Source organism: Panthera onca, chromosome A1 (genome assembly GCF_046562875.1).
Source record: "Panthera onca isolate mPanOnc1 chromosome A1, mPanOnc1 haplotype 2, whole genome shotgun sequence".
Lineage (NCBI taxonomy): Eukaryota > Metazoa > Chordata > Mammalia > Carnivora > Felidae > Panthera > Panthera onca.
This window is the reverse complement of record NC_138339.1, coordinates 233,493,491-233,509,668: the sequence shown is the minus strand read 5'-3', so window position 1 is coordinate 233,509,668 and position 16,178 is coordinate 233,493,491. Positions and strand designations below refer to the sequence as shown.

The following is a 16,178-nucleotide window of genomic DNA, read 5'->3' as shown; positions in this document are numbered from 1 at the left end:
GAACCCTGGGCTCTCCTGAAGGTATAGAATCTCTGATTTCTAGTGTCTAATTTTAAAGGTTGCTACAGGCAGGGGTAATCGAGCACCTACCTGGCAAGTTTTTCTTCTTCCTCGCACATATCCGTGGCCACGAAAGTATAATTTAACAAAACCTTTCAGAAGAGCAAAAAGTGACTGCCCCTGGAGGTTGGTAAGGATTTCCCACAAGGAGGTGATGCCATGAGAGCCAGGTCAGCCTGCGGAGGCACGGGCGTGGTGGTGATGGTGTATAAAGGAGGCAAGGAGTCGGGGAAGCGAGGTGAGCAGCGGGCAGGGGGCGGGGCGGGAAGTGGCTTTCCTACCGCGCCAAGCTGCTGTGACCTTTCCCTGCAGATCCCTAACCAGGGCAGTGACCAAAATTAGGGTTTAGAACAACAGCTACCGGTAAGAGTTCAGACCGGAGAGAGCGGGGGGTAGGGAAGCGCACGAGAAAACGGATGTCCCGTGTTGCAGAAGCGACGTTAGGGGCCCTCAGTCCCCAGACAGCGCGGGCTGCAGACCCAGGGTGTGGGCGCACTCAGAACCGCAAGGTGGCTCTTGCAACTGTGAGGGTGGTTAGGTCAGAGCCACAACAGAAGCAAATACGGAGGCCTGCTGAGATGCACCCTCACGAGGAGGGCAATTCTCTTGAAAGCGGGGAGGAGGAGCCAGAGAAAGCTAGAGATGGCAGCATCCAAGCGACGCCTCCCGACATGGGACACCCGACACGGGACACTGCGGCCACGCACACAAGGGATCGCATCACAGGGCTGCAATAGGGAGCCCTCGGAAGCAGGACCTGGGGGCGTGGGGAGCCCGCTGGAGCCACAGAGGGTAAATGGGACCACAGAGCCATCCAGAAAACCTGATTAGGGGTCAGACCGCACGGCCCTTGATCTGAACTTAATTTACCGGGAAATCGGGAGCAGTTTTCTTTGATTACAATTTTTTCTTCTTTAATGCAGGTAATGAGCAAAGCCCTCGGAAGGCCGGGAAGCAGGTCAGGCCCGCCTGGTCCGGGAAGTGCTGTGATGGAGGCAACAGGCACAGCCATGTAGTAATCTCCAATTTTCTGATAACCACGTTAAAGCAAAGTAAAAAGAGGCGCCTGGGTGGATCAGTCGGGTGAGCGTCCAACTCTGGATCTCAGCTCAGATCATGATCTCAGGGTTCCTGGGATCGAGCCCCGTGTGGGACTCTGTGCTGACGGTGTGGAGTTGGCTCGGGATTCTCTCCCCCCCCCCTCTCTGCCCCTCCCCTGCTTGTGTTTGCACATGCTCATGCTTTCTCTCCAAATAAATTTCAAAAAAGCAAAAATAAACTGGTGAAATCAATTTTAGTAAGATATTTTAGGGTAAGGGGAGGGGGACTTGGAGGAAGGCAGTCGAAAGGTACAAACTTCCAGTTACGAGATAAAGAAGTCCTAAGGGGTGCTTGGGTGGCTCAGTGGGTTTAGCGGTGACGTGTGTCACTTAGGCTCAGGTCATGATCTCGAGGCTCGCGAGCTCGAGCCCCACGCCGGGCTCTGTGCTGACAGCTCAGAGTCTGCTTCAGATTCCGTGTCTCCCTCTCTCGGTCTCTCTCTCAAAAATAAACAAACATTTAAAAAAAGTCCCAGGGATGTTATGTGCACCACGACAACTACAGCTAACGCTGCTATGTGATATACAAGAAAACGGTCAAGAAAGTAGATCCTGAGAGTTCTCATCCCGAGGGGAAATTTCTGTCTTTTCTTTTTACGGTGTCGGTGAGAGAAGACGGAGGTTAGCTGAACCTCTTGCGGTGACCCCCTCACAGTGTATGTAAACCCAAACCATCATGCCGTATGCCTTCAACGTACACAGAGATGTATGTTCTTTCTCAATAAGACCGGAAAAAATGCATAGAAAAAGATGGGCAGGCAACCCACCAACAATAAAAGTTAAAAAAAATACCGTATTTTCTATCAGCCTGCGTATCCAAGGTATTATCATTTTGATACGTGGCCCAGTCGCTGTTCAGGGATTCAGTAGCCGCACGTATTGGGCAACACAGATCTGGAGATACCGTGTGGGCAAAATGTCCAACGATCAGCAGGGATCAATCAACGTGTTGTGCCTACAGGAGTAAGAATCAGAAGGTGGACTCGTAACTCTGAGGTTCGGAGCTCGGGGCGCGGTGACGGCAACAGGGGTGCCGTGAACACATACAAGGACGCCATACGGAGTCACTATCTGCTGCTCCAGAAAAGAGACGATGTCACTGTCATGGAAAGGATGACTTTTATTTCCATCCTGGATGATTATCACACCATTATTTAAACACGTTTGAGAAATCCTGAAATAATTTAAACCGAAGGCACAGAACAAATCAAAATATTTGAACTATTTACGCTTAAAATGAGAAAATTCAAATATCTCAACAGTAACAATAAATTACGAACAAGTTTCCATCACCAAATGTCATTCTGACCAAAAGCCATCGTGTTTTGTAATCAAACCAAATTGGCTTCAGCCAAGGCCGAGATTTCCGTGATAAAAATAACGTTGAAAAAAAGTGCCTTCTTCCAAAATACTCATCATACCCCCCAGGTTCAAGGTAAGTATTTTATGTATAACAAAGTAGCCATTAGGATATTTGTTGATGGATGGTCGCTCCCCAAGAAATGATGCATTCTTACAAAATGTTTAAAAAAATAGCCAAGTAGGATATAAAATTCTATCTGGGGAGCAGGAAAAACAAACCCAACAAACAGACCTGTTCCATGTCGATTAGAGTATCAAAGCACGTCAATACCAAATTGCTTCAAAAGCCAATCATCACATAACAGTAATATACTGTATGGAGCATTCCACTGTATCTTGGTTATATGTTGACCATACACAGTGTAGCTAAGGGGTTGAACAAATCGGTAGCAATTATTGTTGCCTTTTCTTATTTATCCAAAAGAGATCGGCTTAAAAAAAATCACTAAAAAGCTACCAGGAATAACCAGGGACATGCTACAGCCACAATAAAGCCCTAGCAATGCAACTGCTAGCTTGAAGATCAAGTGGTCATGCTCATAATATGCTGTAGTATTTTCGAAATACATTCTCTGATAAACAATACCATTTATTACGGAGGTCACTTGTAAATGAGCTCAGATTCTGAACTAGGTTCCTAAGTGAAACTTTTTTCAAGTATGCATAATATTAGCAAGGTAAAGATATTTCTTATCTTACTCGCTTCTCTATGGGTTCTTCCAAAGGACAACCACGTGGAGTGAAGGACGAACAAAACGGGCTGGTCGTAGTTTTCAGAAACATTTAGGAAAAACAAGAGATAGCCTAGTGATCAAGGACGGACTGAAAGATAATAAGCATCTAAAACCTACTATTTTCGATAAAAATCCAGGACTTTTCAGGCTTTTTCTTGAAATGGTTAAGTTCACGAGAAATAATGGGGGGAAAAAAATAAGGGTTTCTAAAACACTCAAGGCTCGTCTCAGAATGAAATAAAGCTAGGGTACCTTCTACACTGAGTTGTGATATATGTGAATGCGTATTGAATAGCAATACGGTTTTATCTTTATCTACTTTAACTGCATCAATCACAGAAAGCATGTCCAGTCAAGACTGCTGACAAGGACAATACAAACGCTAGAAAATGAGTTTTAGCAAAACACGCTCCAAAATTTTCCTGCGTAACAAACCGTTCCTTTGGAGATGAATCTCGAATGCCTTTGCACTTCTTTAAGTAAGTGCTGCTTTTACCGTCTCCAGCACGGAACTGTAATTAACCTCCCAACCTCCTGTGTCCCTGGAAAACGTGATCTTTTATTATCTAGCATTCTAACTATTGGTACATTATTTTGGAGAAAGCTCTTTAGTAGCGTCAGACTTTTGTCTTCATCATCTATGAGTACTAGGAGATTAAAGTAGAAGTAACATACGTCAGAAAAATCACTTTATAAACGGTAGGAAGTTTTGAAATGTTGGCACCGAAGGGAAAAAAATGGGGGAGGGGTACCATCCCCAGGGATCCGTTCGTGGCACCGTGGCGACAGCGCAGCAAATGCTACTGCCACTGGCTTCCCTGATCCCAGTCTTGGGGCTCGTGGACCCAAGGAACTACCACCAGTCCTCCGATGCAGCTGGCCGGGTCACAGTTTGGGAAGACTTCATCGGTCATGTTAGGTCACATTCTGACGACGGAGGGTCTGAGTTCTAAGCACAGGAACTTGTTACAAGGGCTAGTGAGCAAAGCCCAGACAAGGAAGGGGCCTAACTCGAAACCGATTTCGGAACCTACACCAGGCTGCCAGGCCAGCAGATAACTGTCAGAGTGACTTTGTTCCTCTGCTCCTTCAACATGGGAACTAGCGCAGAATGGCTCATGCCCACAGTCGACAGGCCGTTGACCGCCACGATCATATCTCCACATCTGGGCAAAGAGAAACAGAAGCGGACCGTTAACTATTTTCATGGGATCAGAAAACGTTAGCCTGAGATTTCTTAAGCGTGAAATTCACAGCTTCGCGTAGCCATTCGCTGTCAACGGTGAGCGCATGTGATCTACCTTGCAAAACACCCGGGGCCGTTTTTCAGCCTAGATTGGCCTGCCCCTGCCAATCAAGGACACTTGTACGCCCACCGCTCCCGTAGCCGCTGGGTGGCTTTGAGGGCGAGCAGAGTAATTTTCGCCTAAGCTTAAGCAAAATGTAATTCGGAGAATAAACGTGCTGCCCCGTTAAGAAATACTAACTAATGCACCCGAGGGGATGGCTTATTATTTTAACTGTCCTCTTTCCTCATTCTTAGAGTGCATACGTCCCAGGGTTCAATCGCGTCGAGAGTAAGACGGACACCTCCTTTTCTTTCAGCTGCCGCCAGCTGCCGATGCTTACTGTCCTCTGACAGGGTCATCACAAATGGACGACAAATCCGAAGGCCTCTGTATCCTTTATGATCTTCCCTCTTTAGTCTGTAGCACCAACAGGCCAGCTTATTGTTAGCTACCTCAGTAGCAGGTGGAAAGTAAACTTCTGAGACCCAGACTGGTGGAGTCACCTAGCGAAGAGGATGGTCAATTCACGTTGCCCCTCCTCCTTCCGCCTAAAATACGGATGTTCCCCCCATCTCTGTCAACACAAGCCTGATCAAGAGCATCCTGATCCTGACAACTTTTCGCCAGATCACGTGAATGGCACTTTCTCTCTATGAGCCATGTGTGCACACCCTGTCTAGTATGTCACCACTTACTTTTTAAGAGCCCACCCTCCCCTCAAAAACTAAGCACGACGAGCTTCGTTACCCGTCTCCTCTCAGTCCGTAGGATCTCTTGACGTAACCCCTCCTTCTTCTCCCAGCACCTGAGCTTTGAAAAAGGAAAGAGGCTGCGCGAGGCCGGCTGAGGACTTCCAGAGGGTTCCCAGCCAAGGCCCTGGAGACACGGTCCTGGGCGCGAACCGCAGTCAACCGCTTCCAGCTGCTTGACTGTGGGCAAGTTTCTTTCTCCTTCCAGCGCTTAAGTTATCTCGTGTATCAAACGGAAATAGCAACAACAACACTGACCTCCCGGGGCTGTTCAGAAGGTTCCATAATACCATCGCAAGCACTCAGCACTGTGCCTGGCACACGGTAAGCTATCATACATTCATTCGTCAAATATTTACCGAGACCCTACTGTATACACGAGGCACTGTTGTCGCGGCCAGGAATATAACGATAGAGGCAACCGAGTCCCTCCCACCCCCCCTCACGGAGCTTGCATAAATATAATGTTAGGTGGACATAAGTGCTGTGGAGAAAAACAGAGTCATCTAATGACAGGACTGGACCTAAGGGGCAATGTGTGGAATGACTGTTCATTGCTAGCTGTCCTACCACAGTGTGTCTCATCAGATGACTCAGGTTTGGCTCCTGTCATTAGATTCGCATCACAGAGCTATCGGAGGCAAGACGGTAAAGCGACGCTTCAGTCTAGATCTGGTCTGGCCAACGGTTGCCGTAAAGGGCCAGTTAGTAAACAAATATCTTAGTCTTTGCGAACCACACGGTCTCTGTCCCAGTGACTCATCGCCACCGCCGTGGCTCAGGGGCAACCACGGAGGACGCGCGAACCCGCGAACGCAGCCACGTCCCGCTAAAACTTTATTTACGACAACAGCCCACGGGCTGGGTTGGGAGTTGACCCCTGGTCACGATGGCGCCCATCTCAGTAAAGCTGAATCACATGATCAGACATAATGAAGACTCACTTTAATCTTCCATCATAATAAGCAGGGGTTCCCAAGACAATGGTTTTAATGAAGAAAGGCTGGTTGGTGTGGTTCTCTTCATAGCCACCAACGATACTAAAGCCCCAGCTTCCCAAGTAGCTTCTTCGTAAAACTATGTCATGGCAGCTGTGAAGGGCGCTGTAATAAACAGAAAGATCAGGAAAAAATTAACGTGGAGGCTTTTATGCCCTGCTCACCTCTGCTGTAACTAACTCCACAGCATGTTATGCTGTCACTGCCTGGGAAGTAAGACGGGCTGCTTTATTTCCTTCCGGATACGTTATGCCGACAACCCGTTTTCTAGCGAGTCCTAGGTGGACTGGAGTTTCTCCCACTTTTCTCGGTCTTCTTTTCCCAGGTGAAGATACCAGACCTGCCCACACGCACAAGCACGCAGGCACGCACGCACAAACACACCTGGTTACAAGTGGCACCGTAGACATTTGTGTAAAATGGTTCTGTGCCTGTATTTGCTCACTGCACTGTCAACAACGTCCTCGGTGCTGACATCCATTTGTACCCACACAATCTGTGTCTAGAAAAAAGTGGTACAGAAGAGGTCTGGTACCCCTGATCTCGGCACTCAAATGAAAGAAGTGAGCATTGTGTGAGTTCCCCAAAAAGACAGAAAACGTTCTTTTTAATGTATGTGAAGAGTTATTTGTTGTTCTTTCCTCCTTCACTTAAGATGCATTTTAAGGGAGGCTCTGAAAAAATAGGGAACTCAAAATAGGGAAAAAAAAAACCAACAAAAAACATCTCCCGCCAGCCCCCACCTTTTTTTTTTTTTTTTTTTTAAACCAGGGACCCTGAGATGCTCCAGACTGTCTGTCTGGAGGATAGGGCACTTCAGAGTTCTATGGATCTGGGAATAAGCAGTGAATAAAAACGTAAAAGTAGAAAAAAACTCCACCTAAATGACACAGAAAAAAAATCTCTCTTTAAGAAACAAATATCTTGGGGCGCCTGGGCAGCTCAGTCGGTAAAGCGTCTGACTTCAGCTCAGGTCACGATCTCCCGGTTTGAGTTTGAGTCCCGCATCGGGCTCAGAACCAGGAGCCTGCTTCGGATTCTGTGTCTCCCTCTCTCTCTCTGTCCCTCCCCCGCTCACACTCTGTCTCTCGCTCCCTCTCAGAAATAAATGAACGTTAAAAAAAAAATTAAACAAACAAAAAAAAAGTATCTTTCCTTTTTAGATAAAATTGAACATAAAGTCCTCTAAGGCAAGGCTTCCTGTTTTTAATCTATTAAAAACAGTTCTTAATAAAGCCGATTCTGCATGTGATATATGAAATGCAAGAACTTTTAATCTGGTCTAGTTTCTTAGCTCACCAATAAGAAAGGGCTTTTAAAAAGGCTTCTAAGATACAGCAGGGTCCCCATGCATTGGCCTGGTAGCCTAAGGGGAACGTAGGTCACTTTCATTATTCTGAATCTCCCGCAAAAAAATGATGACAACAACACAAAACAAATCGTTCTGTCTGGTGTGCAGATGTCCGGGGCACTCCTAGCACGTTGCAGTGGGGGAGCCTCCCTTGTCAGAAGCAGAGCGCTTAAAGGGGCCGCCCGCACCCAGAGTAGTGGCCCTTCTGCCACGTGCTTGGGAGTACAGGTTTGCGCACAACAGAGACCCCCCAAGACTCTGCAGAATAGTGACCTCCTCCTGACAGGTAACTCTTTTGATACAGGTGGACCCCAAAACAGACTTTATCGTGCTGTGTATTTTTCACCTGAAATTTTCATTACTCTTCGTGGTACCCCGGAAGATGCTCGGAACACAAGGGGGGAAGTGCGGACCCCAGAACTAGGCCGGGGAAGCAGGTAAGGAAAACGGAGAGGAGCACCAGGGCAGTGCGAGTGGCTCTCCGGCGCAGTGCGGGTCTCCGCCTGTCCACCCGCAGTGGTGTGGACCAGCTCGGCCACCGCACAGCAGGAGAAGACACCTGCTCACCCACTGGTGCGTGAAGGGGCCTTCCCGACTTGCTAGGTCCAAAGTGACAGGGCTGAGTATTTAGCAAGATAAACGAGCTGAAACCTCACAATTTAGACAGCGTGTCTTCGGCAACCATTCCAACTGACCCCTACAGGCCCCTGAGACGTGAATTCTATTGGTTGTAGGCCTTTTTAGTCTTTTTCAACCAAGAGGACAAGTCGGGAAGTTAGGTTACCGATGAATTTCAACCATCCTTGTGCTTTCTGGTGTCACGTGAAAGTACGTTTTTTTAAATAAATCAGACAGCACTATACAAATGCTAGTTATTAAAAATTAAATCCACACGGTGCTAGATGGCTCAGAAACTGGCGTTCTTATTGTTTATTTTTATTGTAAAAAAGCAGTCATTTTCATACTTGGCTCAGAGTCCAAATATGTCATCACAGTTCAGTTTTAGGATTCTTCTATATATTAGGAATCTAAAGTGATCTGGGAACAAAGACAGTAATACGCATTCTCCCTATCTCAGTACCCAATTAAACGAGCATCATCAGGGGGCTGCAAATGCTTTCGTGACCAGACACGGACCCCCCTGCAGCATGCCCTGACGGCAACAATCAGGAAGCAGCGAACTCTTCACTGAGGTGGCGAGGCACGCCTACTCTTGAACCCCAACAGTGTGGCTTAAAGACTCTCACGTCCAGCAAAAACGGAGTTTTACACCTGGCCTTTTTAGGGAGCTAAAAGGATTAAGAGAGGGATTTCAGAAAAGCTTCTGGAATAGGGAAAGGCCCCACACTTTGACCTGGTTTTTCTGGTGAAAAATGCACACGAAGTCTAAGCATGTATCAGAATGCATGGTGGGAAATGACCGCTTTTCTAAAGCAAGAGGCTGAACATCCAAATCTCATGGCTGGTCCACTTACAAACCTTAGTAGGAATGGACAGATGGCTTTATTCATTTTTTTAAAAAATTTTTATTTACTTTGAGAGGAAGAAACAGAAAGAGGGAGAGCGTGTGCATGAGCAGGGGAGAGGCAGAGAGAGGGAGAGAGAGAATCCCAAGCAGGCTCCATGCTGTCCGTGCACAGCCTGACATGGGGCTTGATCCCATGAAGCACGAGATCATGACCTGGGCTGACATCAAGAGTCAGACACTCAGCCAACTGAGCCACCCAGGTGCCCCTATTCATTTTTATTTGTATGTATGTATGTATGTATGTATGTATGTATGTATTTATGTTTATTTATTTTTGAGAAAGAAAGAGACAGAGGACAAGGGGGAGGGGCAGAGAGAGAGGGAATACACAGAATCCCAAGCAGGCTCCAGGCTCTGAGTTGTCAGCACAGAGCCCAAGGCACGGCTCAAACTCACGAACCATGAGATCATGACCTGAGCTGAAACCAAGAGTCAGACCCATAACCAACTGAGCCTTCCAGATGCACCTATTATTTTTATAAATAGATACATTAAGTCTTTTTAGCCTAGTTCTTATTATTAAATTTACCTTTTAGAATATAATAACCTGAGAAAAATTACCATTTTCTGTTGTAACTTGATTTGCTATTGCAAATCGGACTAAAACCTTTTCGTTCCCTGGATGAGTGAATTTATGGTGTTACACACTGACAGCGGCTGTAAGTATGATTACTCCATAAGGGTCAAAAGCGGTCAGTACCTTGGAAGCCCAAGCCACATGACCCATGACGGGGACCAATTGGCGTCATACTCATTCTCGCTGAAGGTGCTCAGCTGCTCTTCCGTGGTCTGGGTTGCCTCCTCAACAACCTGGACCTCAAGCGCTTTCAGGACAACAGCAGAGGACGCGGCACTGGCTTTCAGCATGGCCACAGCCTCACTGTGACTTAGATTGGTCAGATCAATGCCGTTGATATTCAGCAATATATCACCTGTTCAAATGAAGAAACAAGAAAAATGAGACAAGCCAGTGAGTGACTATCTTCCTGTACATCCTGCTATTTGTAAATTAATCAACAAAGGGTGGTTCCAATAACTCACATGAGGTAAAAGACCATTTTCTTACTTCTCTGTAATTTTTATGATCCTGAAGAAAAATCCAATTCATGGAGAACATTCCAGAACAACGCAAAACTTTAAGATAGTGTCATAATACGTAGGAAAAGGTGTGGCTCGAGGCACTGTGATTCAACTGGAGGTCCAAATCATTAGACTTAGTTTTGCCAGGTACAGGCCCTGGGCACATTTATTTCTCTTCTTTGAGCTTTAGTGACTTCTATAGTTCTTTTCTATTAGAAAATTATTTGATCCTTTGCTCTTAGAAATGAATTTTTAATATATTCTATTTTACAGTTACACTGTTTTATACATAAAGATAGCCCTACAACGTTTGTTTAGTGTGCACATATCAGAATACGTAAAGAGAAGATATCCTTGGGCCTACACAAAGAAATGAAACTTGTGATCTGAACATCTTCTCTTGCTTGAGGAATAAAAAAAAAAGTGTTGTCTTGCCATAATATAATAAAAAAAGGGTAATGAGGATTACATAAAAAGGTTAGGAAGGAAAAGATTAGTTTTGTAGGTACCAAGAAAGCCTATGGAAAATCCTCCTCTCCCAATTCATCATTTATTTTTCAGATTATTGAAGCAAACATTCTTACTGCAGAAAACTTAGAAAACATGAAATAAACAGAAGGAAATAAAATTACCTCAAATTCCATAATTGGGCAAATAACATTTTTTAAAAAACAATAGCAGCCTTATTAACGTGTAATTCACATACCACTCATTTCACTCATTTTCAAGTACGCAATTTTATGGTTCTTAGCATAATCACATTGTTGTGTAACCAGCACACATTATTTTTGGACCCCTCCCCTGAGAACCCTGTATTCATGAGCAATCATTTCCCTCTCCAGTTCTGAGCAACCACTAATCTATTTTGTGTCTCTATAGATTTGCCTGTTCTGGAAATTTCCTATAAATGCAACCACACGTAGTCTTTTGTGACTGGCTTCTTTCACTTAGCATAACGTTTTCAAGGTTCATCCATATAGGAGCTTGTGTCAATACTACATTCCTTTTTATGGCCAAATAACATCCATTGCATGGATGTACCACATTCTGTTGATCCATCCATCAGCTGGTGTTCACTTGGGTGTTTCTAGTTTTTGACCATTATGAAAAATCCTGCCATGAACCTTTATGTACAAATTTCTGTGGGGGAACGTATGTTTTCATCTCTCCAGGAATGGAACTGCTGGGTCAGGAGGTACCCCTGTTTTTAACTTTGAGGAGCTGCTAAACTGTTTTCCAAAACATTCCCACTGGCAACGTCTGAGAGTTTCAATTTCTCCACATCTTTGCCAATATTTGTTACTGTCTTTTTTATTCTATTCATCCTACTGGGTAGGGAGTGGTTTTGATGTGCATTTTCCTAACGTCAACTGACATGGAGTATCCTTTCATTGGATTTATGGCTGTTTGTGTATCTTCTTTGGAGAAATGTCTATTCAGATCCTTTGCTCATTTAAAAACGGGGTTATGTGTCTTTTTTATTATTGAATTGTAAAAGTTCTTTATGTCCTCCAGACAGGAGTCTGTGGTCACATACATGATTTGCAAATATATTCTTCCATCCTGTGCATTTCACCTTCACTATCTTTTTGCTTTCTTGGCGGCATCCTTGGCAGCATAAAAATTTGTAATTTTGATGAAATCCAGTTATCTATTTTTGGGGGGGGATTTACAAAAATTTTTTTTATGTTTATTTATTTTTGAGAGACAGAGAGATAGACTGTGAGTGGGGGAGGGCCAGAGAGAGAGGGAGACACAGAATCCGAAGCAGGCTCCAGGCTCTGAACTGTCAGCACAGAGCCTGACACGGGGCTTGAATTCACGAACCACGAGGTCATGACCTGAGCCGAAGTTGGATGTTTAACCGATTGAGCCACCGGGCGCCCCCCAGTTTATCTATTTTTATTATGTTGCTTGTGTTTTGGTGTCCTATCTGAGAAAACCACTGACTAATCCATTACTTAATCCAAGGTCAAGAAGATTCATGCTTGTGTCTTCTTCTAAAAAGTCTTAGTTCTTACTTTTAGGTTTTAGATCCACTATAAGTTAATTTTCATGTATGGTGTGAGGTAGGGATCCAACTTCATTCTTGGAAAAATAGCTATTAAGACTCACTTTCCCAAATGAACAAACCAAGTGTATGAAGAATGCTATTTTTACCACCACCATCCCTACCTCTATAAATTATATGGTACTGATGCAAGGTGGGGTACGGAGTGTGAAATTATAAATGAATTAATCCCTAAAACTATGTCTTTTTATTAAGAATGTCTCCCACTTCACCTCTTCTGTGAGACCCCTCCCACATGGGTATTTTACTACATAAACAATATTTGTTATTTTAGTGAGACAGTCCTTCAGAGGATCCAATCTGCCATCATGTGAGAAGTGTTCAATCTTTCAGAGGGTCTTTTCCAACATAAAATAATCCAACTGAGTAACTGTTGGAAAATAATGGAAACGTCATCAAACTTCAGCAAATTTCCTTCACATTAGGCATTTTCTAATCTTATAATAAGAGAGGCTTTATATGGAAGGGACATTTTAAAGGATTCAAAGAAGTCATGTTTAATGGAAAATATCATAGATATGTGTTATTTTTTAAAACACGTGTTGAATTCAGGGAGAAGATGTAGTGTAACTGTTCAGACCCTCTCTCACCTCTCTTGATTCGGCCATCACGTGCAAGGCAGCCATGAGGTGGCACACTGGTCACAAAGATGGGCAGTTCGCCACTCTTACTTCCTCTGCCTCCAGCTACTGTCATCCCAAGGGACTCGTGGGGTTCCTTCTTTACAGTGATGTGTTTTTCTTGGCATGTAACACACTGGGCAAGATCCTAAAACACGAGAAAAATTTACTGGATAATAAAATAATATATAGCTGAAGAAAAGACAGCGTAAACTAAAGGAAAAAATACTGTGGCAATTATAAAGTCTTTTTTAAAATCACCTGCTATAGAAGTAACACACAGTTCTTCATGGTATAAACACTACAGTGAACACTGGGGATCACAAGGTCAAACTTTGGACTGCTGTATTTTCATCCGACTATTTATGGGACAGAAAACACTCAGGACTGTGACATACGGAAGTCAAAGTAAAATAAACACATCATTTGTATAGTTATCTTGGCCTCCAAGATATGATCAATTCCATAAAAGTAAATAATGCGTTGGAGTTTTAAGATTCTGAAGACAAGCCAATGAATTTTATTTCCATCTCTCTCCTGTATTCTTTGAAGGAAAAGTAGAGTAGTACAAAAGTAAAGTGTGGGCTTCATTAATTGCCAGAAATAAGCCACAGACCTATCTTCTGATTCTTACTCATAGGATTATGAAAATGCTCAATCAGGAAGCAGGTGCAAATTGATGTTCAAAACCTTCATGAAAAGCTAAAAGGATATGAAATAACTGAATTTTTTGAAAAAGTTAATAAAGAGAAATAAACTCCCAGCAAACTGTGTTCTCAGGAAAAAGCAATTTTTACTGACATTTATTACTGCTACTTATGAGTGAGTCACTCCTAGAAGAAAGGGAGAATTTAAAACAAGACTTTTCTTTTGAATTAGAACTCAATCAAAAACAAGGTGTACGTATGCAACATTAATATTAAAATAGCAATAGTAACCAACACCTATTGAAGATTTACTGTGGGTAAAGCTAATGGCGTTACACGCATTATTTTATTTTAATCTTCACAATGATCTTGAACATGAATACTATTGTTGGCCCCATTTTACAGATGAGGGAACAACCTTAGAGAGGTCAGGTAACTTGCCCCAAATTATACAGCTGTAAGTGGCCGCACCGGGATTTGAACTGATGCAAGCACATGTATATTGATTATATGCACCCACGCTACAAGGGTACTATACTATCAAGTGTAATAATGGAAACTAATGTTTCAAAAGATTCCTAACACTTATCAACTATAGGAGAAATTGTAATAATAAGATAAGTGTTAACATGACTAACAATATCAATGAGAGAACGGTATGAATTATATTTATAGAACTGTAACGTTTCTGTAGAGCTGACAGGTGCGTATTTGTTAATCAAGCCCTGGGTTCCGGGTCCATCTGTTCTTCTCTGGTCCTGGAATCCACTCTTGAAATTTCAAATTTTTTTTTTTTTTTAAATCTTTATTCACTGTTGAGAGAGACAGCATGAGCAGGGGAGGGGCAGAGAGGGAGGCACAGAATCCGAAGCAGGCTCCAGGTTCCGAGCTGTCGGCACAGAGCCCGATGCAGGGCTCGAACCCACGAGCCGCGAGATCATGACCTGAGCCGAAGTTGGACGCTCAACCAACTGAGCCACCCAGGCGCCCCTTGAAATTTTATTAAGGGAACTACTTGAAGTAACAGCCGAGCGTTCCTAGAAAATTTTGACCTTGTGGGAAACCTGTAAATGCCTCATGGCGGTATCCTACCATATGAAATCTATGTCAGCATCTTCAAACCTGGGCAAGAGCCAGTTTATTAGGAAGACAACCCAGACAAAGTCAGCCTTGAGTGTATTTATGTGAGAAGTTCCGGCCGTCAGATATTTAATCAATTAAAGGTGGTTGTTTTATTCCTCCTTGTGGCTGAGATGCATGCATTTTAGGCAAACTTCCCAGATTATATTGGTATGCTTCATGAAACTGCGAAGGGCTTGGCACCACACGAATGTTTATTCAAGCAGTTATGTAGACTCGTGTGCACTTTAATTTTTCACAACAATTATTCTCTGAACAGGTTGTTCTGGTGAATTTCCGTCTGTGTCCCTAGGACACCTTTATTTTTCTAAATCAGGATTTGACACCACAAATGCTGTGCATTAGTAGTAAATTGTTAAATTAATGCTTAAGAGGTATTTCATGTGGTTGTTCCCACCAATCAGGTTTGTAGAGGACCTAGAATAAGAATTAATTCAGCATTAACTATGAAAAACACAGCCACATAAAATTAAAGAATAAGAATTAGTAGAGTTAAGAGGAAAAAAAAATATATATATACATATATAATTTGTAAAGCAAGGATCGGCTATATGAACACTTCCTTTTCAAATTCCAATTTGAAACAGTAACTCCCTTTCATAGCCATCATTGTGAGAGCAAAGCTATAGGTTTCCTGTGCACATTTCATTTTCTGTTCAGAAATGAGAACAAGTCTGTGGTTATAATTTCTTATGGGTGTTAACTGAACCAAAGACAAGTCTGTACTTCAGCTCAGAGAACCAGATAAACCTGATGGGCCAAAAATACTCGTGCCTTTAAGCGATGCTTTCTTGGGGCGCCTGTGACATTCCAGAGGTACTCTCTCAAGTCGTACTTCCATTAAGGAGACACTTTAAGCTAACTCTGAGCTTCCAAGGTCACTCGCCTTAAGTAAAATTAAACTGCTTCACTCAATAAAAACGTATTTATTGGTCTGCTTAAAAACTATGGGAAGTTTCCTATATGCTATTTCGCACAGTTTGCAAAACATCATTGTTTTAAAAATCCTGGCCTACTGGAAGTTGGGTTCAAATGAAAGATCAAACGAGGTAAATAAAACTGAGAATGCGGTAAAGTACCACTGTTTTATGCCTACAACTAAGGTGGGACAGTCTCCAAATTCTTCAGCACAGATAAATGACCTAGGAGTATTATAAACCCAGTGAAATATTAAAGAAGAAGCAAAAAGCTCAACATATGGGAATTTAAAATGATTTAGGGAAGTATTCCTGTAAGCTATAACATAAAAAGAAATGTACTATGCACGTGGCTATCAGAATGTACGATTTACGTTTAATATTCACAGACCCAGTTCTGTTGTAGACAACCTGCCCAATGGCTAAGTATAGACTTGTCAATCATTGTCTTCATTATGCTTTTTCATCACATAACCGACTGTTACATTTAAATGAGCAACCCAAGACGGATCCCACTTTCAAGCAGGAGCAA

At 43.4% G+C, this 16,178-nt stretch overlaps 1 protein-coding gene across 3 annotated transcripts in view; it reads right to left on the bottom strand.

Moving 5' to 3' along the window:
• Positions 1-2,265: 2,265 nt before the first annotated feature.
• LNX2 (ligand of numb-protein X 2) overlaps positions 2,266-16,178 on the bottom strand; it is a 79,313-nt gene continuing 65,400 nt past the window's right edge. For all 3 annotated transcript variants that reach the window (XM_060637469.3, XM_060637470.3, XM_081795434.1), the window contains 4 exons: positions 12,913-13,090; positions 9,872-10,103; positions 6,239-6,397; positions 2,266-4,422 (listed from right to left, as the gene is read on the bottom strand). In XM_060637469.3, coding sequence (XP_060493452.3) covers positions 4,287-4,422; positions 6,239-6,397; positions 9,872-10,103; positions 12,913-13,090 — 705 coding nt within the window. In that variant the 3' untranslated portion in view covers positions 2,266-4,286. The remainder of the gene's footprint in view (positions 4,423-6,238; positions 6,398-9,871; positions 10,104-12,912; positions 13,091-16,178) is intronic.